General features: G+C 36.6%; 1 protein-coding gene across 1 annotated transcript in view; it reads right to left on the bottom strand.

Annotated features, from left to right (window-relative positions):
• Positions 1-22,285, bottom strand: part of CDIN1 (CDAN1 interacting nuclease 1) — a 125,631-nt gene extending 103,346 nt beyond the window's left edge. Inside the window, exon 1 of the mRNA XM_034417935.3 lies at positions 21,968-22,285. Coding sequence (XP_034273826.1) covers positions 21,968-22,068 — 101 coding nt within the window. The 5' untranslated portion in view covers positions 22,069-22,285. The remainder of the gene's footprint in view (positions 1-21,967) is intronic.
• Positions 22,286-26,286: the final 4,001 nt, after the last annotated feature.

Here is a 26,286-nt window from a genome sequence, read left to right as displayed (position 1 = left end):
CTTAACAACCCCAAATTCCAGATCCATTTGTGGCCCTTACTGAGGATTCCCTGTGTACAGTTTCATTTTATGTGAAATAACTGAAACTAACATTCAGCCCTCACAGCAATTCAACTAAAATATAAAGGATTTAACTTCAAACTTTCATGTTATGAAAGTCTGCATACAAGCAGAAAACATAGACGTTATGCATATAGGCCCATCAAAAGTGACAAAGCTAAATTAAAAGAAGACACTATTGTTTCCCAATGGATATCATACGATGCCACTACTTTTACTGTGCGGCAATAAAAATCAGTTGCCACACATGAATGTAGATATTGACAACATAATTACTTATTTTCTTCTGTATTATTATTGCAGTCTACTAACAGAATAATGGAGTTGGTGGTCTTTTAGTCCAATCCCCTGGTTAAGTATGGAATCCTATATCATTTCAGACAAATGGTTGTCCAATCTCTTCTTAAAAATCTCAAGTGTTGGAGCACCCACAACTTCTGGAGATAACTGATCAATTTTTCTAATTTCTCCTTAGTTGTAGGTTGGTTCTCTCCTTGATTACTTTCCAGTCATTGCTTCTTGTCTTGCTTTCAGGTGCTTTGGAGAATAGATTGACTTCGTCTTCCTAGTAGCAGTCCCTCAAATATTGGAACACTGATATCAAATCACCCCCTAGTTCTTCGTTTCATTAAATTAGACATATCCATAGTGTTGAATTTAGTATCACTTCTGTGGATTATAGGGGGATATTGCTACTGAATTAAAATACTGCTTATAGGCTCTCTACTATCATTGGTAATTCTTACCTTTTTTAAATGAAAAGTCTTAGTCATGAGTGAAAATTGACAACAATGTCTTCTTCAATATCTTCCTAATACAGCCACCTACACAAATTTTGAGTAGTTCGGAGAACTGGTAAATACCACCTCTGACTGGCCCCGCCCCCATCTATTGTCTGCCTCCTGAATCCCAGCTGATAGGGAGGAAATGGGGATTTTGCCATAACCTTCCCCTGGACTGGGGAGGGAATGGAGATTTTATAGTATCCTTTCCCTGGAATGGGGTAGGAATGGAGATTTTACAATATCCTTCCCCTGCCACATCCACCAAGCCACGCCCACCAAGCCATGCCATACCCACCAAGCCACACCCACAGAACCAGTAGTAAAAAATTTTAAAACCCACCACTGGCTGGAATCTTCTTCTTTTTTTTTTTTGCAAAATATTTTTTATTTTTTCCAACATAACACATAAAATACATCTCTTTCGAGAGCGAAGTCTCGATCCAGTCATGAATAAGTACAATCGCTTACATTTTGAAAAAGCTCCATTCACAATTTCCCATTATATCTTTTAAAATTCAAAGTCAAAACATAGAAAAAATTTTAGTCATAAACTCTAATATCTTGATCAGAACCATTCTATTATATCACCACCAATTTAATTTCCAGATACACATTTAATTCATTATTATGCTCATTTATAAGTTCAATTATCGCTGGTTCTTTTCCAAGCTCTCTTCATTATACCTTTTGACATCAATATTAAAATATTAAAAAAAGAAAAAAAATATTCTAATCTCTTAGTCTAATTATTTACCTTACAATTTCTAACCACACATCGTAATTTCAGCTTAGATGCAGCTCTATTTTTTATTTCAATTAATAAATCAAAATTCAGTCCATATTTCTTAATCCCTTGACCCCTTCATCAGATCTTTAAACCTTAAAGCTTTTAGTTTTGCCTTTAGTTTTGCATATTTCATATTCTCAAATTTATCTCAAAATCCATATCCTCCTCCCTATCTCCTCCTATTACTGGCTGATTTCCAGCATATTATTGTTTGGCTGATTAACAGCATATCCTCCTTCATACCTCCAGCTTTTGTTTGGCTGATTTCCAGCATGCTTTATTTTGGCTGATTTCCAGCATAGTCACCTCCATACCTCCACCTGTTGTTGGCTAGTTTCCAACGTATTATATTTTGGCTGATTTCCAGCATAGTCTCCTCCGAACCTCCCACTATTATTTGGCTGATTTCCAGCATGTTTTGTTTTGGCTGATTTCCAGTATATTGTCCTCCGAGTCTCCTTTTCTTATTTGGCTGGTGTTACAAGCATATTTTCCTCCACACCTACATCTGTTGTTTTAGCTATTTCATTTTAACTAATTCACATATTACATAAATTGCTTTTTCAGATACCACAATTTGACTCAGCATAAATTTTAACAAATATCTTCTCATATATTTTAAGACCATCTACTTCATATTTATTTTAAGTCTCAAAAATTCATTTAAGCGTTTAGAACATTTAGAAAAATCATATTCTCATTCATTCATAGTCTTATTTGATAACCAAATACATATGTTTATATAGTCCAATTTAAAAGGAATGGAAATAAAAGGTGAAAAGGAGAAGGAAAGGAAAACAAAAACAAAGGAGAAAAGAGGGAAAGTAGAAATAAAAAAGAAAAAAGTATCACTGGCTGGAATCTTCTATGGGATTGTGGATGGGGGAGATGTTTTAACACATATGGTTGTCTTCTTACTCAGTAAAATTATTATTTTTAAATTCATGGTATATGGAAGTTACAATTCATGGGTTATAATGTAAATCTTACTATATGCATAGTCTATGCTGTTCTATGCTTTCTTCTTCGTGTGCATTAAAAAGAGGTCACATGTCAATTGTTATTGTCCTATAGTGACATAAATCCACTGCCACTGATTCTTTGCTAGGCTCAATGCTATGTTAGTTTTTTTAAGATGGCTATAAAAAGTATGCTTAACTTTGGTTCTCATTATTTTCTATGGGAACTTAAACAACAAATGGAGGCATCATCTCCTTGAACAACTTTTCTCTTAACTGGAAAAGCTGTCACTCATCTAATATTTGGTCTTAAAAGTTGAAAATAAAGAAACAAGGGTGGGTTTTTTTTTTTTTCATTTCCCCATTCTTTTCTGTGGTATAAGACTTAAAATATTTCAGATTTTGTTCCATCAGAACATGACTGATTCAAATTTTTTGAATGTCCATAGCAGCCCTAAACAAAGGCACATGGAGAAAGTAATAAATTGTGGATTATGCAACACAGCACATTTGTCTGCATTTTTCTTCATTGGGGTTATTTGCAGATGCCCCTGGGAATTATTCCAAGCTTGACGCACAACTTTTTTTCATTCTATGCATACTCTACAATGTAGAGTAATAAAATGTTGTTGTTATCTGATTAAAGACAAACAAATTCAAAAACCTAAGTAATACAGTCAGTTGTTTTCTAACAAAGCATTTTATAGAAAGTGTAATTAATTATAAATTTATAATTAATTGTAAGTCATTCTGAAAGCCATTTTGACTAAACAGCAAAGTAAAGTATTTTACCTACCAGCTAAATAAGACAACATGTAGTTCCCTGACTATTTTTTTTCTGATAAAGTTTCCCAGTTTCTCACATTCCCAATTTTTCATCAAGACATGATGATCTTTTAGTCACATAAATATGATTGCTGTATATATACAGAATTTTGAACTTGTGTATCACCACATCATGGTATTGTAAGCAACTTTCTGCAATTTTGGTAAACGTGCCTTATCTCAGTAAATAACAATGAATAAGTCTATAATCTGTTACCTGGATAAGGAAGTAAAGGCAGAAGTTCTCTCTAGCCATCTAATCACCATATCAATGACACATGCCACAACAGAGAAGCACTAGTTTATTTGATTGATCATGCTAGATAAACTCCAAATAACAGAGAAATTAACAAATGCTTGACATTTGCTCAACATCTATTATTCTGACACTGCTTTCAGAATTTCAAAGCCTGGGAGGATGCTTAATCAACATTCATATTCCCCAGTGAGCTACAGGCACCATATTGCGCCCCGCCTTAGTACTGATGAAAGCTGCATATTGGCCATTTCCAAAGTGTTCTGGGACTCTACACAGGGCCCCTTCTCTCTCTTGTTCCTGTTCTGCAGTTTTCTTTTAAACACTTTCAAGACAAAAGCATCTGCCAGGTTTTTTTCCCCCCCTCCCTCTGGGGATGTATGCAAAATGAATTTAACAGTTTTAAGGCCAGAGAAGCCCTCACATCTAAATTCATTCATAGGACAGAAAAGGGCCTAAGAGGCCTCTCCAGGGACAAAAAACCCTGCTGAAATTTTTCCCCGACAACACTGGGAGCTTTATAAATTCTAAGTCCAGACAATTTCCAATTCAAATGCCCAGTATAGCATGACCTTTGTCAGATCTAAGAGCCCTAGATGCACCCACTTTTTTTTATTATTCTAACCAGCACAGACATTAGACAGAGCACTACTGCTAAGCAAGAGGCTCAATATTTGCATGCTCTTCCATTGTGAAAATTTAACACTGACAGCACTGTGTCGAATTCTTTTCCCTTTAGAACTTTAACTCCATAGGAGGGGCCTGGTTGACAGATGACTCTCCAACATATGTGTTATGTACACTGCACAGCTGAGGAACCTTAAATCAATGTCATAGTATTTCAGAGATGACCTACATATACCTTTTTGCCCATTATTGGGGAAGGGGGGGGACAGGAATCACCCTACTTTTTAAGAAGGAGAGCCAAAGATGAGTAATTTATATTCATTAAACAGCAAACAAAGCTGTTTCATGGAAGCAGTATAAATGTTCCGCACAAAATAATTTATCAGACATGACATGTTGCACATCATATTGTATTATTTAATATGCTCACTAAAATTTTATAGATCAGACTCAATTCCTAAAAGAATGCATACAACACTAGAAATATTTCTTTATCATCCATAATTTATTTTGATTATCTTTTACAGCTACAGGATAAAATAGAACTTGCAAAATTACAGGATTATAGTTTACACAGCCATTGTATCATATACTAAACATAACAAATGTCTCCACGTCTGGTAGTTCCCCCCTCCCCCCCACATTTACCATTCAATTCATACCGAACAATAAGCTCTTAATCTGATGCTATTCAGAGAGAGCTTAACAATAAATACTGTAGCTTTAACAAAAAGTTCAGCTTTTAGCCTGATCCTGTATGTTTATTTGGAAGCAAATCCTCCTAAATTAAATTTACTCATTGGGAAACTGCACAGAATTCAAGCTTTGATCAACTGTTACAATACAATATGGTATGAACCAGCAGTGTCTTGTGTAAGCAGAAAGCTCTATTTAATTTAGTTGATTTCTTTATTCTGTTGCAGTCCACATCATATCCTATCCCCTCCCATAAGAAAAGGTTAATCAGCCCTGAGAATCACCTCTGCATAGCATAGGGCTATAGAGGAAGAAAACATTACAAAATAGCAAAAACAGCAAAACAATCCCACCATAAATCAGATATAAACTATCAAACTATAAATCAGTCAATCAATCAATCAATCAATCATCACATACAAATTCTGCAATCATTCCAAGTGAATGGAATCCCTCAGCTACCAAATACTCCTTGAAATGTTTTAAAAGCTTCTTAAATATCAGTAGCAAGGATGCAAATTTTCTGGGGGAAGAGGGGCATTTCTGCAGAAAATGCTCATCAATCTGTCCCTTTCTGCTACATCATTTGGGATTCTCAGCACCTTTTCTCTGCAGGCAGTACCTTGAGTGAGTAGCAGTGGTGAAATGCTCCCAGTTCGGCTGAACCGGTAGCGATGGCGGTACGAGGCTCCACCCACCCACCCGGTTTTAACCAGGAAGTAACCAGTTTTTTATCCTCTGTGCATTAGCAGAAGGGTTTGTGCATGCGCAGAGGGTCCACACGCGCATGTGATGTGTGCACTTCCGAACCGGTTGGGAAGGTAAGTAGATTTTATCCCTGGTGAGTAGTCTTGAAGATATATAGGCTCCAAACCATGTAGGACTTTAAATGAAACAACCAGCATTTAAAAAACAGAGTGACAATCAAAAGAAGACGTTGTTCAGATAGTGCATGGAGAAAGCTGAAAAGAGGGATATACTACATATAGTATAAATAATATTTATATACTTTTAGAAGCAATATCTGGGGGGAATTTCAGAATATTATTGAGACTTCACCTGAATACCATTGGAAACCCTTTTACATTCAAGGGTTATACAAGCTGAAGAAGCTTCTTGGAAGCAAAATGTCTTCAAAGAAAAACCAGAAAGTCTAGTTGCTTCTTGAAAAAGCACCTTTGGGACAAGGGTTATAACAGCTGATCTGGGAATAGAACATATAATATCAGTGGAAGAGATGGGACATAAGTGTGTATGTAGACTCCGCCTTGTAGTATCAGGTTCTAAGGTAGCAAAAGATTGCCAGAAGCCAATCAAATTGTGAATTTATGTCAGAGTTTAAAAAAGAGTCCATCTTCCTTACTATCATGAGATATAATCAACATAGTCATCCCAAACATTTTTGCAGTGTCACTTGAATTATTGGTCAATAAAATTGGTGAAAATCAATTTAAAGACAAATGGTATGCATCTCAAAACTAATATGAAGGAACAAAGATAACAGTCTATTGTTGGGGCAGTGGGAGGTGAGGGAGACTAGGAAATAGTTTGTCTCTTCCATTACATTATTGAGAATTGTTCTGGGTAGAGAAGAGCGTACAGGGATTGGATAGAAATGTAAACTTCTTAGCTGCTGTAATGAGAGTGTTCAGCTCTGAAAAGAATTACAATGGTTGTGAATGAGATATGTTAGGAGAACCAAGAGCAGCTTATAAAGCAAATATGTACGCCTAAAAAGTGCTGTTTCAAAAAAAGTGCTTCATATACTCTACTGTTAACTGACAAATATCTACTTTGAAAGATATGCACAGCCATAATATTCAAATGAATTCTCTTGATGGGATGCAAGCGGGTTGGAGAATCATACTGTGGATCTATTTATGGTGTAGATTCCATAAAGAAGCATAAAGGGATTTTTTTTCTTGGCATCTTGGCTGGTAACATACTGCAATTATGTATTTTGCTTGCCATTTTTATGGAAGAAAATAGGAGGAGGAATTATATATCAATAATACTTTGTTGTCATAATCAAGCATGACTGTATAGGTCTTGGACTGTTGTCTAGATGAATGCAATAGTCTGGATTAAAAGTTATATTTCACTAAAATGGAAAGACTCTGCATTGTTGACTTCTGGGTTAGGAAATGAATAAATAAGATATTATTGATGAGGCTGTAGTCTCTTTGAAGGAGCAGATTCATAACTTTGGAATGTTCTTTTATTTCTCTCTATTATATATTTATCCTGAATTTCCAGGATTACAGGAGTTTCTACTGCAGTTTAGCTACAGTAATTTCACATTTAAATTACCACAATACATTCTATTCTATTGCTTTCTTCTGATGATGATATTGAAAGTGCAATTCAGAATTCAGGAACAATACCACATTGTCAAAAAAAATTATTCATGTAACACTAATTGTAAAAACCTGTGCTAACTTTTGATCCAAGTTCAAGGTGCTTAGAATAGCATCTGAACTTCTCAGTGATAGGGTAGTTTGATACTGAAAATAGCATCTCCTACTATACACTTGATTCCTGTTGACCCATCTTCTGGATCATCAGACATCTAGAAGTGCAATTTCATAAACAAACAGTCTACGTTCTATAAAACTAAATGGAACTTAACAAAATAAAAATTCAACTATATTTAACAGATACACACAGAAATCCCTGTTACTGTTAAATTTTAGTTGCATTTGCCACAGATTAAAGAATGGATGTGAATACTAGGAAGTTCTCTTAATAGGTGAAACATTGCTTATTTTTTGTAGGTTCCATTCATCTACTCATAACAGTTGCTATCAGAAGAAACATTTTATGAAGTGTTTTTTTCCCCAATCCATATTTTGCTTTAGATGAATAAATTATTAACAGTTGGGAATAATGCAGAATCTCATTTCCACTTTGCTTCATGTTTAGAACTTGTTTAAAAGAAAGTGGTAAATAGTTTCGTATGCACTCCTGACTTACACTGATGAGCAGGGAAATGTTCATGTGAAAGCACCAGTATTAAACATTCTTTGATTTTAGCAGATTCCTTTTATTTTAGCAGATTCCTAGCTTACTAATACATGCCAATAAAATACTGGTACTTTAAAGGAAGTTTTAGTTTGATAAACAACGTATAAAACAATCCAGGTTTTGATTTAAAAATGACTAGAGAGTTTTCGTTCACACCTATATAATGCTTAATCATGGTTTTCTATTGTATTTTATTATTACATGTGATTCAAGTTTCATTACAATATAGATAGGTTCAGCAAAAAAAACAACATGAATAAAATCTTTAAAATTGAGTGTGTTATTTAGTGAAAAGGTGATTAAAAAAACTATTACAAAAAAATCACTGTCAAACATTAGAGCATATGTAACTTTCATTTTATTTAGTGATGTAATAAGCTTGGGGACATATATCAAGACCAAGAGAGTCATGGTCATTAATTTAGGCAATAAATCACACACCTTGCCAACAATGACAGCAAACAGATGCTAACAAGGAAATGTATTATTTAATACTGCCATGTATTATAAAAATGGAGGTGTTTTTATAAGAAGTCTTAAATTTTTATAATAATATGCATTTAGTGTATTACTGTTTTGACACACATAAGAATCAAATTTATAGGTCCATTCTGCAAACGCATGCTGTTTTTGGAAGCATAAAAAGTATTAGAGCTTCTCTGAAAGAAAAAAAGGAAAAGGAAAAGCTTTAAAATTATATAATTTTAAAAATACATTAAATTACTACTGTGTTCTACTTGTGTAGTCTGTTTAACCAGGATTATTACTTATTCGGGAATGGTATGTATATTTAAGACTAATGTTTTCTGAGAGAAAATCTAAATACCATAATATTCTGAATAAATTCTCAAACAAGTAAAGATAAAAAAGCTTTGTCACATACTATGAATGTACTTTTAAAGGATTCTTATGAAAGATGTTCATTTATATAATAACTTACTTGTTTAAATGCAGTCCTTAAACTGTTCTCTTATTTTGTTATATGTATTTGTCTTAAGAATTTAGTAACTCTACTGATTTCTGTGGAGCCAATTAATAGGCATATTTAGGAATATTTATGGCCCCAAAATTTTTGCTGATATTTTTGTAGACAAACTTATTGATAAAAACAAAACTCTTTTATACTTAAATAATGAAAAAGTTGGGGTTTTTTAAACTGAAACACATTCATATCTTTTTAGTAATGAATTTGTGTATTTTGGCAAATTGAAATGGCAAGAATAGAATGACTCTGCTTTTCTCTGCATATCACCTGATTATGACTCTGCAGTATCTAGTACACTGAACTTGTTTTATTACGGCATACATCATATTATTTCTAGTTGCCATTGTTTAACAAGTTAATCCTATGCACAGGTTTTTGTTTATGAATTTATTTAACTTCAACTTGTAATAAGCTCTGCCAGCTCTTCCTTGGAAATGCTAGAGTCAGTCTTCTAAAACACTTGAGGAAGCAGTGATCAGAGTAGGGAAACGGAATTTTCTTCATTAAATCTACTGAAGCAGATATTAAAAATGCATTTAATATACTGGGGATAGTTGGTGGGCATCAGAGAGTGTGACAGGCCAGTTACTGATGAGCTGCCATCAGACGGCCTTCTCAGCAGGATTCTGTGTCTAAGGCTGCTGCTGAAGGACAGCAATATCTTCCCTTGTGTGTAAGCTCTATTCATCTCCCAAGTATTTACTAAATCACAGACCTCTGCACACAAACTCAGCATTTCAGTGTATGCTAACAAATGATGAATGGTCCAGTCAATTCGTTATGTCTTGAAAGCGTGATTTCCTGCCATTCCAGTCATCAAACCTCTAGAGCTTTCAGAACTGATCAGTCTTGGAGAATATATTTTGCAGGCTCTATTAGGAGTAGAGGTTGTTACCATTAAAATCTCTAACTTTTTCCCAATTGCTGGGAAGGATGAAGGGTGAAAAAAACAAAAACTTCGTTCTGTATTTAAAGGACTCAATGTTCTATTAGAGCCTCAAAGTCCTTTAAAACTGAAATGTTCATATACTAAGTTTAACTAAAAAAAAAAACACAAATATTTTGCTAAAGCAAATCTTTAGATAACGATTTATTACTTTCATGAAACTGAAATATTTTTGCTGCTGTTGCGAAAAATAATGTTTAGATGAAACAGCCATTTTATATTTAAACATGTAACTAAAAAAGGTATCTCATTGCTCTCTTACTCATTCTGAAAGTTTAAAAAAAATCAATAAAATTATATTAATGTTATTCCTGTAGAGCAATGTGTCTTCATAAATCCATGTCCGCAAGTTACAAGAGGTATACTTTTCATCACTTTTTAAATTATTTTATAATAAACACATACAAATATAGTCAACTTTTCTTCACAATGAACACAATTGCCTATTGCTTTTCTATTATGTGTAAATAAATTTTATCATAAGTGTATAACAACTGGTAACAGACATTATTCAGGAAACTACAATTAGTTATTTTTTTCATCTTGTTTTTGCTTGCTAACATATTAGATAGGCCCCAACCAAGACTACTAAAACTTTTCCCTATTTTTGCCCTGTTGTTCACCTCAACCTTGACCTGAAGATTAAACTCACTTTTATTGCACACAAAGGTCATCTGTATTAGGTCAACATTCAAAGTCCCTTGTCAACCAAGGTTGATATATTCCAACCTTTCCTACTCTAATGCATCAAATTTTTCATGGTGAGGTCATACGCAGCAGACAGTGTATTCAACAATTTATTGCACCATTGTAATTTAGCACAGAATATGATTGTCCAAAAAGCTGCCTCATGAATAAATTTTTTACCCCAATATGCTAAATCCCATTACCCTGCAAAGCTAACAAATCTGGTCCTGCATAGAAACTCCATAAATAGTTGTCCCTGAGATATAATGCAAAATTGGTACATTTATATTGAAGCCGTAAGTATTAGAGAAGAAGGATCATAGTATTTTAAAGCTGCAACAGTCAAGAACCAATAATCATATGTGGAAAGTATTAAATCTCAACTACAGAGCCCTTTAAAATCTCAGGGCATTTATTTATGACCTGAGATCAAGGTTGTTTGAGATTGAATTATATGAAACAATAATTAGTAGGATAGCTCCAATGTGAATGTATAATATATGAATAGAAAGAGCCATACATGGTAAAAAGTAATGCAGTTGAACCGAAGCATCTATCTAAAATAATAGATTTAGGTTTCTGAATAGAATCAAGGAAATTTGGGTTCAAGCTTTGTCTAGAATATTAAATTATCTGGCTTTTGGCCAGGCTTTCAGTCTGCTATGTTACAGAAAAGTGAGGATAAAATGATGGGAAATTCAGATATACTTTTCTTTAAGACAAATTTCTGCTTTTAATACAAATAATCTGTCAGAGAGAATGTGAAAGTAACAACTATCCAGCTAGGTGGAAAATATGAGGAGAGTAACAACTTTAGAATAAAATTACCGTACTTAGCTGTTATTCAGAATCACAGAACTCTTTGCAAGACCAGAACTGCCTGAATTCCTCCCTAGCTGAAAGTAACTATGGAAGTAATAACTAGCAGTGTAGTCTTTTAATGTTGGTACTCGTTGGTGTAATTATTTTTATTTTTACTTTTAAAATTGTTTTAAATTCAGTCATTCATTGAGATGGGTAACTATATAAATTGACTAAATAAGTACATAGACAGACAGACAGATATAAGATGTAAGACAGAAGGCTTTGTTTGTCAGGCTTACTGACTGGGCTTGGCAGTTAATCACACACTTCCTGTCACTTCATTGCTTAACTCCTTGTCAACTCCTTGCCTTGACTTTTTGAAAACTTTCATATACACAGTAGCTGCGATAGATGAAGGTCTTTAAATAAGACATGAAATCATAAACTAAAGGTAAAGGTAAGGTTTTCCCGGTTCAGTTGCGTCCAAATCTAAGGGTGGTGCTCTTTTTCCTTTTTTAGTCAAGGGAGCCAATGTTGTCTGAAGACATTTCCATGGTCATGTGACCAGCATGATTAAACACCATGGCACACAGAATGCTGTTACCTTCTCACCAAAGTGGTACCTATTTATCTACTCACATTTGCATGCTTTCAAATTGCTAGTTGGGAAAGAGCTGGCCAAGTAACAGAAGCTCATCCCATTGCGTTACACTCAGATCTCGAACCAAGGTGTCAGCTTTCCAGCTGACAAGCTCAGTTTCTTTAGTTGCTGAGTCATCACATCCTCCTCATGAAATCATACGAAGTGTTTTCTACATGTAAAGACATTTATATTCTTATGTATTTAAATTCTAGGCTTCTTCCTCCCTACATTCTGAATTAACAGATACAGTGGTATCTCGGTACTTGATTGCTTCAAAACTCGTTGAATTTGGTATTCAACACATTTTGACACAAAAATGTTGTTCCAGTAATCATCTTTACTTGATACACGATGAGCTGCAAAAGGAAGTGGGGACAGCTGCAGAGGCCAGACAGGAAGTCAGCCATGCTGGGAAGGTCGCTGGCATAGGAAAAGGGACAGATAGGAAGTTCTTCCTGGCCAAAACAAAGAGTCATGTGGTAAGTATCAACCGTGCTTTTGAAAAGGCAACTGGACTGATATTTTGAGGAAAAACAAGATGTTTAGCTTCCTATCCTGGAAGCATCATCAGTTGTATTGGATGCTGTGGGAGATGGAAGGACAATTATTGACAGTTGTGATTAGTTGGTGGGGGAGTAGAATGATAGAGTCTGATAGGACAGGGGGGATGGAAAGATTTTGTTTTCTTTGCAGTCAACTGGTCTTAACACTCTCTGAGAGCTTTTGTGGTTGGAGTTTTATCTATGACCTCAGAGTCATCTGAATCAGAGATATGGAATCTTCTTGGAACAGCCAAAAGGACTGCATTGTAAATTGGGGATAGGTAGTTTTATCCCTCTACCTCTGTTGAGAGAGGGCTGTTCATGGTTTGTTTGCTACTTGTCCTTTTGAGTACTTGTTGTGGAACCATTTAAGCACAAGTACCGAAGTACCACTGTACATGTATTTCCTATCTGCCATAATGATCAGAGGCTGTCTCAGATGATATCTAGCTCCACACATGCAAGCCATAGTCCATTGCTGGGAATCTGAGAAGAGAAAACCTTTCTTCTGTAACTTCATTCTCATGGACAGATAACTCTCTGTCCAATAAGAAGTTCTACCTTTGGCCCCTATTATATGATCTTGAACAGGATTAAATTCTCATTCTATTTGTTTAATCTCTACATGAGGTCACTTGATGAAGTCATTCACTGTCATGAGGTGAGGTACCATCAATATGATGATGAAACCCAGCTGGCGAATTAAGCAATGATGTTGATGTCCTGTCTCAGTGTTTGGAGGCTGTGGAGGTTTTGATAGGGAACAATAGACTTTGGCTCAAGAACTGAGCAGATTTGGGCTTGGGGCTTCCAGACTCTGGTGTTGGATGAGGTGGGTACTATCCTAAATAGACCTTGAACACAATCTGGGGATCCTTTTGAAGTCACAATTCCTGCTCAACTCACTTTGCTCACCTCAGAAATTATAGTATTTCCTATGCCTTTTTGTAGAGATAAATGTTTGGAAAGGTGATATTGACATATTGACATGTTTTTTTAAAAAATAATCTTCACTCTAACAAAAGCAGCACTGACAATTAGTACAATATAGTTCTAAAGGGAACCGTGGCAATTATTGGAGATGCATAAAAATGTAATCGATTTAAAGGTCAGTACTCAACTGATGCAAATGCTTCCAATCTTTCCACTTCCACATGCCAGCAACTTCTACCCTTCCAAAAACTCATCTCTGCAACATGCTTAGGATATTGACTAGCATTCTGGTCCAGCTACACCATTAGTTATATTCTCATACATTCCTTAATTTTGTTAAAGTCAATGTAAAAGATAGCAGGTTATGGTACAGTAAAGTTGGTGCTGTTGCTCACACAGGAGAAAATGGAAGTGTAATATATGTTCAGATTTTATTAGAAACCTTGAGATTTTGGAATTGCAGTGGAAGAATACAACAGCATCTCTAATGGACCCTTTGCCGCCTTATTTATTAGCCTTCATAATATATCTATGCTAGAGATAAGGTTTCAAATTTGGCTCAAACTATTTATATAAATATTTTTATTTAAACTATATATGGAAAACTGGTAGTGCAATATACATTTAAGCTTACTGTAACTTTTTCAAGCATATACTGATAAGGATCATGTCCTACATTTACAGTCCATTTGCCAGCTTAGCTTAATGTAGCTTGAAGAGCAAGTCACATTTTACCTATTAGTTTTTTCTATAAATGTTATTGGAAAAACAAACTGTATAATATAACTTTCATAAATGACATTCAATATAAATATTAGTAAGTACAAAATTACTTCTTTTAAAGAGTTAGTCCTTTTGCTGAATTTGCTCAGGTAGAGTGAAAGAGAGGTTTTCTGTATCTTACAATGATTTAAAATAGTGAACTACAATAAATGATGTTTGGAACCTTGGTAAGTGGTAAAGTGTAAAGTGGTTTATATTGAGGTATAAGAGGATTCTGGAACTTTTGTCAAGAATTCTGAAAAAAAATGTTGCATAAATTTGAATCAGTGCCCATGAAGTGGCAAAAAGAAAGCCACCAAACCATAGTACACAACTAGTATGAGCCTTGCACTAGTTTCAGGATGCCAACTTTAACATTTAAAGCCCCACATGGCTTGCCCCATGTACTTGCAGGACAACCTTTTCTGTGTGAAATTGAATTATTCAGCATGTGCTCTCTGGAAAAACCTATTAGTTGTTCCAACTATCAAGAGATAAAGAGGCACTTTACTTTCTGTTAGCAGTTTTTGTATTTTGGTTCCTCCTTGAGCCCAGGCTAACACCCACTCTGAAAGTCTTCCAGAAGTTAGTGAAAACTGATGGATCCAGAGGACGTCTGGGTAGTGGTTTTGATACCATTTGGTTTTGCAGTATGGATTTTATGAATCTGTAGTATGAATTTTAGGAGCTCATAGTATTATTTTGTTTCTATTTTTGTTTTTACTTGGGAGTCAGTGTAGATTATATGCAGTTTTATAATGGCATATAAATCAGATATCAATCTGTCAGAAGGTTGGGAGATCTACCAGAGCAGATTTGGTAGCACATAAGGAACTGAGTAGAAGACTGCAAGATTGCAGTGAAATTACTTTCTAAGGCACCCAGGATAGCATTTAAATCACTTGTTAAGCCATCTGTACAACTTGCACTGGTGGATATCCCCTCAGGAGACTGCACATAAAACTAACTACAAGAAAACCACCTTATGCTGGAACTGATCATTTGGTTCAATATTCTGAACACTGATTGACAACAACCCTCCAAGATTTTAGGTGAGGTTATTTTTCAAACCTGGAACCTTATGGTACATGAAAACTATGGTCTTTTGAGCTATATCCATGTCTCTGATACAACACTATCAATTATGCACTAATTTTATTCTTACAAGTGACTTTACATTAATAAATTTGATTACAAAGTCTTTTTTCATAAGCCTATAGAGGCCAGAATAAAAAAAAGATTTACTTAGTCATAGCAAACCACGAAGCAAAGATGTATTACAAAGATTGTTTGTAATACAAAACATTTAAGGTTGCAATCCACTTGCACTTAACTAAATGAGACTTGTATTTGAGGAAACATGTTTAAGATAGCATTTTAAGAATTCTATATCCATGATACATTTATCCACACTATTCTAGAACAAATGGTTTATTGTGTCTCAGGGCACTAAAATGCTAATTTTTAACATAAAACTGTCTACAAATGTGGTTAAAATTAAATATTACATACACATTTCATCTTCCTAGTATTATTTTTATGTTTCCATTATTTTTGAAGAAGGCTTTGTCTGGCACCTTTTACATAGTTCTCTCTGACAATGTAAATATTAGTATCAGTTTCATCTCATCTGGACCTACAGGAAAAAAAAAAGTTCTGCCTATTCTGAATTGTCCCAAGAAGCTTCAAGATTAATTTGATTTAAAAGGCTTCAGGAACTTTCAAAGGAGAGTTGGTGGTTTCAGGCCATTTCCTAATGGACAGGTACATCTATCATAAAACCATCAGGATTTCTACCATTATTGGCAATTTCTCATCCACACACAATATTTTCATTTTAGAGTCTAGGCATATTGGCAGAAAGATATATTCTAGACAGAACAGTAAATTTCCACAAATGATACAATTCTGTATACTCAGAAAATATAAGAAATAATGGTTATTTCATTCATGGAGTAGTTTTATCTATTAAATTAATAGGTTCAAATACAAAATATTTTATTTATCTAAATTTAACAAAAATGTTAGCAAAATATTAGCAGATTAAAAAATGGGAAATTACCCTAATATACAAAATAATACAAACCAATTCTTTTGTAAGAAAAAGTGTGTTTTAGGAAAGGTCATCTTCAATGATTTCTTTTCTGTTATGAAAGTAAATAGAAAATATTCCCTATATGGTAACATCCAAGAGATAAAACGGTTTCAGAGATAGTGTATTAATATTCAGCTAATTTACTGATCTTGAAACTTTCAACTGAATAATAATCCTTCACGTTTTATGCATCATTCTTTTATATTAAAAGCAATCACGTGCTATTTATATTTGGAGAAACAAGTACCTGCTAAAATTGGATTGAAAGTTTTGGGTGATCCAAAGCGTGCCCAGGCACCAGCTTTTTTTTTTTTTTTTAATTTGATCTATATGCCGCCCTTCTCTGGATACTCAGGGCGGCTTACAATGCGTTAAGCAATAGCCTTCATACTTTTGTATATTTATACAAAGTCAGCTTATTGCCCCCACAAACTGGGTCCTCATTTAACCTACCTTAGAAAGGATGGAAGGTTGAGTCGACCTTGAGCCTGGTGAGATTTGAACTTACAGTAATTGCAGACAGCTGGTGTTAATCACAATGCTTTTTTTTAGTCTGCTGAGCCACCAGGCCCATTTTAATTTAAGACTATTTAAAACAATAACAAAATGCACATAACAGCTTTCATGCTAGAGAAACAACTTCTTCAGGAAAAATAAAGATCATGTAAGTATTTACTTAGGTGGTTATTGCTTAAATTTCTTATTTAGAGACCTTTCAAAGTAAAATTGCAAGTCATGATCATCTGATGTCTGGCTTAACAACTGCAGGTTGTTAATGCTTAATGACCATAAGGAAAGTGAGATTGTGAGTCCATCATGGTTGTGTGATGTCTTGTTTATTGACCACAGCCATCATTTAGCAATCTCCATTGCTGCCATTGCATTACATTGGTAGCTATGGAACTGTTGATTGGTGTTAGGCACTGATGCTCACTGCTGCTGTAAACTGGCTTGAAAATTCCTTAAAAATTAAGAATCACCTCTTGGGACCTGGTGCAAGCTCTGTAAGTATGTACTATATAAACAGAGAAAGGGTGTGCGTGTGTGGGAACCATGCTGTCAATTTATGGGCCAAAAGATCAAACAATTTACGATGCTGCAGCAATTGTATCACTGTAAGCCTTTGCAGTTTATTCTTATGCCAAGTTTCAAATATCAAATCTGAAAATTAATTTGCAGAAGAAAATGGAAATGAGCAAAAGTAGTTGTCCAAAATCTTTTAAGATGCTAAAAATTAGAATTTCCTAACTCAGTCTCAGAAGATCTGTTTTCTCCTTCATTTTTGGTATATATTTTCTTTTGGACAATAATGGGTCTTAACGTTTCAATGTTTAGGATTTCCTTTAGAAAGGCCTATTTAATCTAGTACTTTCTTCCATCCTAGAGATAAGGTTTTCTAATTATCAATCCTCTATGGTATTTGTGTCTCTGGTACTTTGAAAAATGCGACACATATCCTTCAATGATTTAGAAGGGACACAATTTACCAATCCCCTATTTTTGAATTCTCATAAAGGAATTCAAATAAAGAAATCCCATAAAGAATATATTTATTTTCTGTAATTTTCAGTGTTACACATGTGAGCCTAGATATAACTATAATGGTTCCAAAGCTAAGAAAAGAGCCCAGTCATTGTACAATAAATACATAGACTGCCTTTTAATAATTGTATGCCACCCACTTACAGAAAGAAGGGTATCCATATAAATTATATTGATGAGTGACTCATAAGGGTATGCCAGTATATTCATGGTTTCTTTCTTTCTTTTCATATATTATTTGGTGCATCCTACCTGAGATAATTAAATAATATTTTTCTCAACTGGGTATAGTCAATTTGTATCAAAGGTCCAGAAACATGCTAAGAGTTCTTCCTGCCAAAGCCACTTGAATATTTTCCTGCCAAATCCCTTTTTCCTCTGTTATGTATTTACCATGTGTAGTTATTGTAAATGTGTGTCTTGTTTCCATTTAATCCCTAGCTGCAATAGACCTTGATTTACGACCATTTACTTAATGATAGTTACAATGGTATTGAAAAAAGTAGCTTACAACTGAAGTTATGTCGTAACATACATTCCTATGATCATATGATCACAATTTGTGACCTTCCCAGTTAGCTTCCAAGTAAAATTAATGGGAAACTGGTAGAAAAGATTACAAATCATGTTCACATGATATCTTGCTTAACAACTGTGATTGTTTGCTTATCACCACAGTAAAAATAGCCATAAAATTGGATCTAGTCACATGATGGCTTGCTTTACAACTGTGTCACTTAGCAAACAAAATTCTGGTCCCAATTGTGGTTGTAAGTTAAGAATTATCTGTATTGTTACTGGGGATCAAAAGGAACAGAGAAAATGAAAACAAAAAGGATTTTTCTAAGACCTTCATTCCTAGAAACAAAGTTGGCTGTCCTCAAATCCTCAGCTTTTTAACCTGATTGAACCTTTTGTGCATAACATAGCAAAGAATGTTAATAATATTCATAATGCTGTAATGCATTCAATTTTTTTTTGCTATGATAATCACACACATTAGAAATCCAGCTGTAGAAAACACGAAAGAAATGTGCAGGGAACACAAGACAAGGAAAGAAACACGCTTGAATAATGTAGAATAAGGCTCTACACATTATGTCAATTCATTTAGACTACAAAATTTGACACTCTAACTCACAGATTCCTTTTTTCTACTTTTTCAATTTCTTGTTCTATGTGATTTTGCTTTGCATGAGCTTATCATGGTACATAATCATAGCATAAAGTGAAGGAAGCCTCTCTTAAGATCTAGGTTAACTTATACTTCAAACACTCCATCAAACAAGATCACAACCTGCATGCCATTATATATGAAAAGTATATAAACTTTTATGCTACACAAACTAATACTATTTATATATATTACACCCAGAAAATACATCAGTTAATTATCTGCAACCCAGCTTCATATTCAATTGGACGTTCACTTTTTAATAATGAGATTTGCAGGATTAATGTAATTATAAAATACATAATTGTTATATTGGTAAAACACATTGTGAGTCACTCAAGAGTCGTTGACAGTTGAGTGGCAGACAAATATAATAATAATACTTAGTGGGGAAATAAAGCTTCAAAACAGGTATCTACAATAGTTGTCATCTCATATTGATTAGTCTAATATGGAAATTAGCAGTTAATAGTTGTCATCCTACTTCTCAACTGAAAACTATTTATCTATTTATTTATTTATTTGTTTGTTTGTTTCCTTTATTATTTTTATAAATATCTCAAGGCAGCAAACATACCTAATATTCCTTCCTCCCATCCAAGCATAAACTAGGTAACCATATGAGGTGAGGTGAGGTAAGAGAGAGTGACTGGTCTGAAGTCAGCCAATAGGTTTTCATGTCTAAGACAAGACTAGAACATCAAGTCTTACAGCCAATCCTAAATTGTTTTTCCCTTTTTCCACTGGGAATTTTTTAGTATCAAATAAAAACCCACTACCTCCCAAAAGGAGTACATTTTTCACACAGGTTTTGAGGACATCCTTCAAGATGCCATGTACAACAAGCATGATCTTCAGTCTGATGAAAGTTAGTCCTGTCTTTTGCTGTGAAGTAAGGCTGTACAAGGATTCAGATTCAGAAGTGAGGCTTCGAAGCATGTGGGGGCACAAACGTGGCACCTGCAACTCTTCAAACATAATGTATATTCCAATAAAAAAGAATATATGTAGCTCAGTGTTGAACTGTGGAGTCCTTAGTGCTATCTGACCTTGACTGTTTCTTTACAACATTTCATTACCCAATTTGTTAACATCACTTACACTCACACTGATGTTACCTAGTTAGGTAATAAAACATCTGCAAGCAAACAATTAAGCTCAGAGAGGACCCCACAGAACAAGTATTTTTCCATGATTACACTGTGGCTTAGGAGAGCAGCATTATGATACCAGGGCAAAAAGAGGCATAGTTTTAAGGAGGCGTAGACAGATGCTATCTAGATATCCTTGTACACATTTAAATGTAAAGTATGTCCACAATGTTGTATATGTCCAGTACCTGTATCTTCCTATCTCAGTGATTATTTAACCTACCTGACAGAATGGCTTCTAGAATGAGAACATTAAATGGCATAATTCAGCTACATTACAGATAGCTTTGGTTGTTTTATTGCAATGGAATAATATGGCTACTATTAAGACTTTTCAGTGATGCTAGAAAGAGTTAAGTGCTAAAGGAGCTGGTGTTAAATGTGTTTGCCAACATGAATATAAAATAATGTTATTTTTACAATACTAAGAAATATTAATAGATATTTTAGTTTTTTTTTAAATTTCAGTCTACTGTTCCTTCAGGAATTTAAGGCTTGATAATCCAAACTACCCTAACCAATCTGTCTGATAAGCTAACAGAGAGAATTGAACTTATTATTTCTTGTGGCATGTGGCCATAGGAAGCTCCAAACTAGATCAGATCTGTGGTACTTGGGAAAACTAGAGAAATATGCTTTACTAGGGAAAATGGCACCCTTGGCAGAAGGGAGTGTAAATTATAAAGTGCAAGCACATGGATAATACAGGTAGTCCTCGACTTACAACCATTCATTTAGTGACCATTCGAAGTTACAACAGAACTGAAAAAAGTGAGTTATGACTGTTTTTCACACATGATCATTGCAGCATCCCCATGATCACGTGATCAAAATTTGGATGCTTAGGAACTGGCATGTATTTGTGACAGCTGCAGTCTCCTGAGGTTTGTGACCTTCTGACAAGCAGTCAATCGGTGAAGCCAGATTCACTTAGCAACCATGTTATTAACAACTTAAGTGATTCACTTAATCTCTGTGGCAAGAGACAAGTCTTAAAATGGGGCAAAACTCACTTAACAAGTGTCTTGTTTAACCAACAGAAACGTTGGCCTCAATTGTGGACACAAGTTAAGGACTCCCTGTATTTAAATACTTCCCCACTATCTTCATTTTTAAGAAGAATTAAGGTATTTACAACAAATCTTAAAAGTATGGCTATCGGAACTTGGTTCACATGACAGTTAGTATGTGAAAACCCCACATCAGGCTGAAATGAAGAATAGATATAATTCACTGAGAACTAGCAGCTTATTTACATTAGGGGTGCCCATTCCAGAGAGGACACACCGCACTTTACATCTTTACCCATGGGTAACTTTCATTTTGAGCTCCCTGGCAACCAAGCCAGAGTCACATTTCTTTTTCCTGTTCCTCTAATATCCCGCTCCCTTTTTAAAAATCCAGCGCAAAAGCTGCCGCAGCGAAGCGAAATCACACTACACGGGAGCGACTCTTTTAATCACGCCGCAAAGCCAGCTGAGCTGCCTCCTCTCCCGTTACAAAAAAAAGGAGTCCCCGCGGCCTCGGGCCGCCACTTGTTAGCAGTTTACTTCCGACAGCTGACTTCTTCACTTCCTTCGCGTAAAAAAAAGGGGCGGAATTTGCCTTGGAAGAGCCAGGCGGCGGGAAGAGGTGGGGGGGAGGACGGGGTGTGGGAGACGGAGGCTGCCCGGGGAAGACTTACCTGGGGAATTTTGCCTTCAGTTTTCTCAGGCTCTGCCTGGTAGGCGGTACCTGAGCCAGGAACTGAACCACCTCTTCGTACTGGGCTTTAGTGAGCTTCATAACCTCCCCGGTGGACGGAGGTGACCCCCTGCAAGCTGCAGCAGAGCGGCTGGGGCAGGGAAGAATTTCCTTGTTTAAGGGGGCGCTTCCCGGCTCCGGCCACCGCCGAGTGGAAGCGGAGGGTTTGGTGAAACCGGGCAGTCCAAAGAAACCCCTTCCGCGGCTTCGCGCCACTGCAAAAGACGAACACTCATGCGCTGCGGTCGGAGCTCCACCCTCGTTGGCGCGTAGAGCCCGGCTCGGCCCTTTTCTTCCTGGGTTGAAAGCTGCGAGGCCGGCGGGCTGCTCGGAGCGAGCGAGAGCCGAAGGAACAGTTAGCCGCCTTTTCTTTACACTGGTGGCCGGCCGGCTTGTCCAGAACTTAACACTATCCTTCGGGGGAGTGTAGTTTTTGATACCTGGGTAGGATTGAAAGGAGGGGGTAACTGGTTGCTCAGACTGCGCCCCCCCTCCATGCACCCCGACACTGAAATGGTTTAAATATGAGGAAGGAGCTATCGGCTGGTCGCCTTAGACAGAAGTTATGCACAATTGTCTTGTCTGTTTTATTGGTCGGTCATGTGTGGATAAAAGTAAATCAAAAGTAACTGTAGGGGAAACGTAATTCTTGATGCAGTTTTGGGGCAAACCAGACTCATCCAGAAACAGCTGATTAGGGCAGACATAAATTTAGCCAGTTCTGGAGGGGAATTTATTTAAAAGAATTATGTGCCCATGTGAAGCATCTATAAGCAGCTCATAACAATATAAATTAGAAAACAGTATATATAGTTACCTAAAAGAAACAAAGGGAATAACTGTAATAGGGATAACAAACATACACCATAATGTAGTCAATGTATTCCAGAGATTAATTTGTGTCAACCTGTAGCGGAGCTGAGAACGTGTTTACAGGAATCTTTTAAAGGACTGAAAGTTCACCAAGAGTCAAAATTTAAACTATAAAGGTTCATATATTTAAACTACTATAAAGTAGTTTTAAAAACGTAGTTATGTTCTGTGGAGAACCAAACTTAGTATAAAGTGATAGGTCAAGTTGATTTTGACTCTTAGTGACTACATAGATGGACCATCTCTAGGATGATCTGTCCCTAGCTTGGCCCTTCAAGTTCTTTCAACAGTGCACCGGTTTCACTGTGCAGTAATTGAGTCTGTATCTTGCTGCTGATAGTCTATTTTACCATTGTCAGCATTATGGTCTTCTTAAGGAAACTGGATCTTCCTATAACATGTCTGAAATGATCATTTATACCTAATCATTTGATCTGAGTAAAAATTCTGGATTGTTATTTTCTCCATGATTTTCCCTTCTATAGAGTGTCACAGAAAAAAAAACATTGCCTGCATGATTATGATATTTGTAAGTATAGACGAAAATAAGTACAGGTAATCCTTGATTTACAACATTTCATTTAGTGACCATTCAAGGTTACAACAGGACTGAAAAAAGTGACATGTCCTTTTTTCACAGTTACATGGCCCCATGGCCATGTGATCAAAATTCAGATGCTTGGCCACTGATTCATATTTATGACAGTCGCAATGTTCCGGCATTGTGTGATTCTCTTTTGCGACCTTCTGACAAGCAAAGTCAATTGGGAACCCAGATTCACTTAACCGTATTACTAACTTAACTGCAGTGATTCATTTAACAACTGTGGCAAGAAATGTCATAAAATGGGGCAAAATTCACTTAACTGTCTTGCTTAGAACAAAAATCGGACTCAATTGAGGTCATACTTAAAATCAGTGGGTATTTGTTCAGGATCATATAGAATTCTTTATTGGCCAAGTGTGATTGGACACACAAGGAATTTATCTTCGGTGCATAAGCTCTCAGTGTACATAAAGCTATAAGTGATAAATCATGATCATGAGCATAAAAATACATCATAAATCATAAGATACAACACTTAGTGATAGTCATAGGATACTAAATAAGCAATCAACATAAATCATACTTGGAAACTAAATAAAACAATATAAATCATAAAGATACAAGCAACAAAGTTATAGTCATAAGTAGAAAAGAAGATAGGTAATAAGAAAGATGAGAAGAATAATAGTAATACAGCCTTATTAAATAGTTTAACTGTTGTGGGAATTAGTTGTTTAGCAGAGTGATGGCATGGAGGAAAAAACTTGTGTCTAGTTCTGGTGCGCAATGCCTTATAATGTCGTTTTGAGGGTAGAAGTTGAAACAGTTTATGTCTAGGATGTGAGGGGTCTAGATATTTTCACAGCCCTCTTTTTGACTCATGCAGAATACAGGTCCTCAATTGAAGGCAGGTTGGTAGCAATTGTTTTTTTCTAATTATCCGTTGAAGTCTGTATCTGTCTTTTTTGGTTGCCGAGACAGTTATAGAGGTGCAGATGACAGACTCAATAATTTCTCTGTAGAACTATCATGGAAACTATATATAGTTCTGTACCTCTTTATACCAATAATGTATGTAGTCAATTTCATTTCTGTGTATTCCATCTAGTGATTTGGTAGTTTGAACACTACATTAGCAATGAGAACATCACTGGATTGGAAGAAACATGCATTCTCTTGCTTCTTATCTCTTTCCTGGGCCATACAGTCCAACTGTGTTTTACATATTTCCAGTTTTGGCATTCCAATCTTCAACCATAAGCAGCAACTCTCCCCTGTGTGTTCTGTCAATTTCAGATAAAATTTAATCATAAAGCCTATCAACCTTTTATTCTTAATGATTGACCATTGATTTGGTTAAGCCGTGTAATTGCTATTATTTAGTCATTGACTACATCGTACCCAAGTATTGTCTTCGCTACTCTCAGCCTTCCAAGGTAGACAAACATGGAAACCAAAGACATGGGATAGGGCGGCTGCTGGTGCTCTGGATCGGGTCGTGCCTTTGCGGCCTCTGACCCGGTGCTGATCTCAATTGGCTCCTTGGTTTACCGAGGAGCTGAGGGAGTTGAAGCGCCGGAAAAGACGCCTAGAGAGTAGTTGGAGGGCCAGTCTTTCTGAATCTGACCGGACACTAGTAAGATCCCACATTAGGAATTACTTAGTGGCGATAAAAGCAGCGAAATGTAGTTATTTTGCTGCTCTTATTGCGTCATCAGATAATCGCCCGGCCGCCCTCTTTAGGGTGACCCGCTCCCTGCTCCACCAGGAAGCGCGGGAGGACCCCTTGGAGGGTAGAGCCGAGGATTTTGTTCAGTATTTGTATGACAAAATCACTCAGATTTGGGAAGATTTGGACTCCGACTGGGTAGTCTCAGGGGGAGAGACAGGGGCAGGTCTTGAGAATGTTATCTGGGATGAATTTGATCCTGTGACCCCTGAGGACGTGGACAGGATTCTGGGTAGACTGAACGCGACCACTTGTTTATTGGACCCGTGTCCTTCCTGGTTAGTACTGGCTTCCCGGGAAGTGACATGAGGCTGGCTCCAGGGGATTATAAACGCTTTGCTGAGCGAGGGTGACTTTCCCGCCGCCTTGAAAGAGGCAGTGGTGAGGCCTCTCCTCAAGAAGCCTTCCCTGGACCCGGCAATGTTGGTAAATTATCGTACGGTCTCCAACCTTCGCTTTGTTGCGAAGGTTGTTGAGAGTGTGGTCGCGCAACAGCTCCCCCAGCACCTGCATGAAACGACGTATCTGGATCCGTTCCAGTCGGGCTTCAGGCCCGGGTACAGCACGGAAATGGCATTGGTCGCATTGGTTGATGATCTCTGGAGGGCTCGGGACAGGGGGTGCTCCTCTGTCCTGGTCCTGTTAGATCTCTCAGCGGCTTTTGATACCATCGACCATGGTATCATGCTGCACCGGTTGGAAGAGTTGGGGGTGGGAGGCACTGTGTTGCGGTGGTTCTCCTCCTTTCTCTCTGACCGGTCGCAGTCTGTGTTGACAGGGGGACAGAGGTCGACCCCGAGGCCCCTCATATGTGGGGTGCCGCAAGGGTCGGTCCTCTCGCCTCTCCTGTTCAACATTTATGTGAAGCTGCTGGGCGAGATCATCCGTGGTTTCGGGGTGGAGTACCATCAGTACGCTGACGACACCCAGCTGTACATCTCCACCCCGGATCACCCCAACGATGCCCTTGAAGTGATGTCCCGGTGCCTGGAGGCCGTACGGATCTGGATGGGGAGGAACAGGCTCAGGCTCAACCCATCCAAGACTGAGTGGCTGTGGTTTCCGACGTCCCGATATAGTCAGTTGACTATTGGGGGCGAATCATTGGCCC

This window comes from Pantherophis guttatus, chromosome 1, assembly GCF_059756535.1.
Source record: "Pantherophis guttatus breed Tessera chromosome 1, ASM5975653v1, whole genome shotgun sequence".
Taxonomy (NCBI): Eukaryota; Metazoa; Chordata; class Lepidosauria; order Squamata; family Colubridae; genus Pantherophis; species Pantherophis guttatus.
This window is presented reverse-complemented; position numbering and strand designations above follow the sequence as displayed.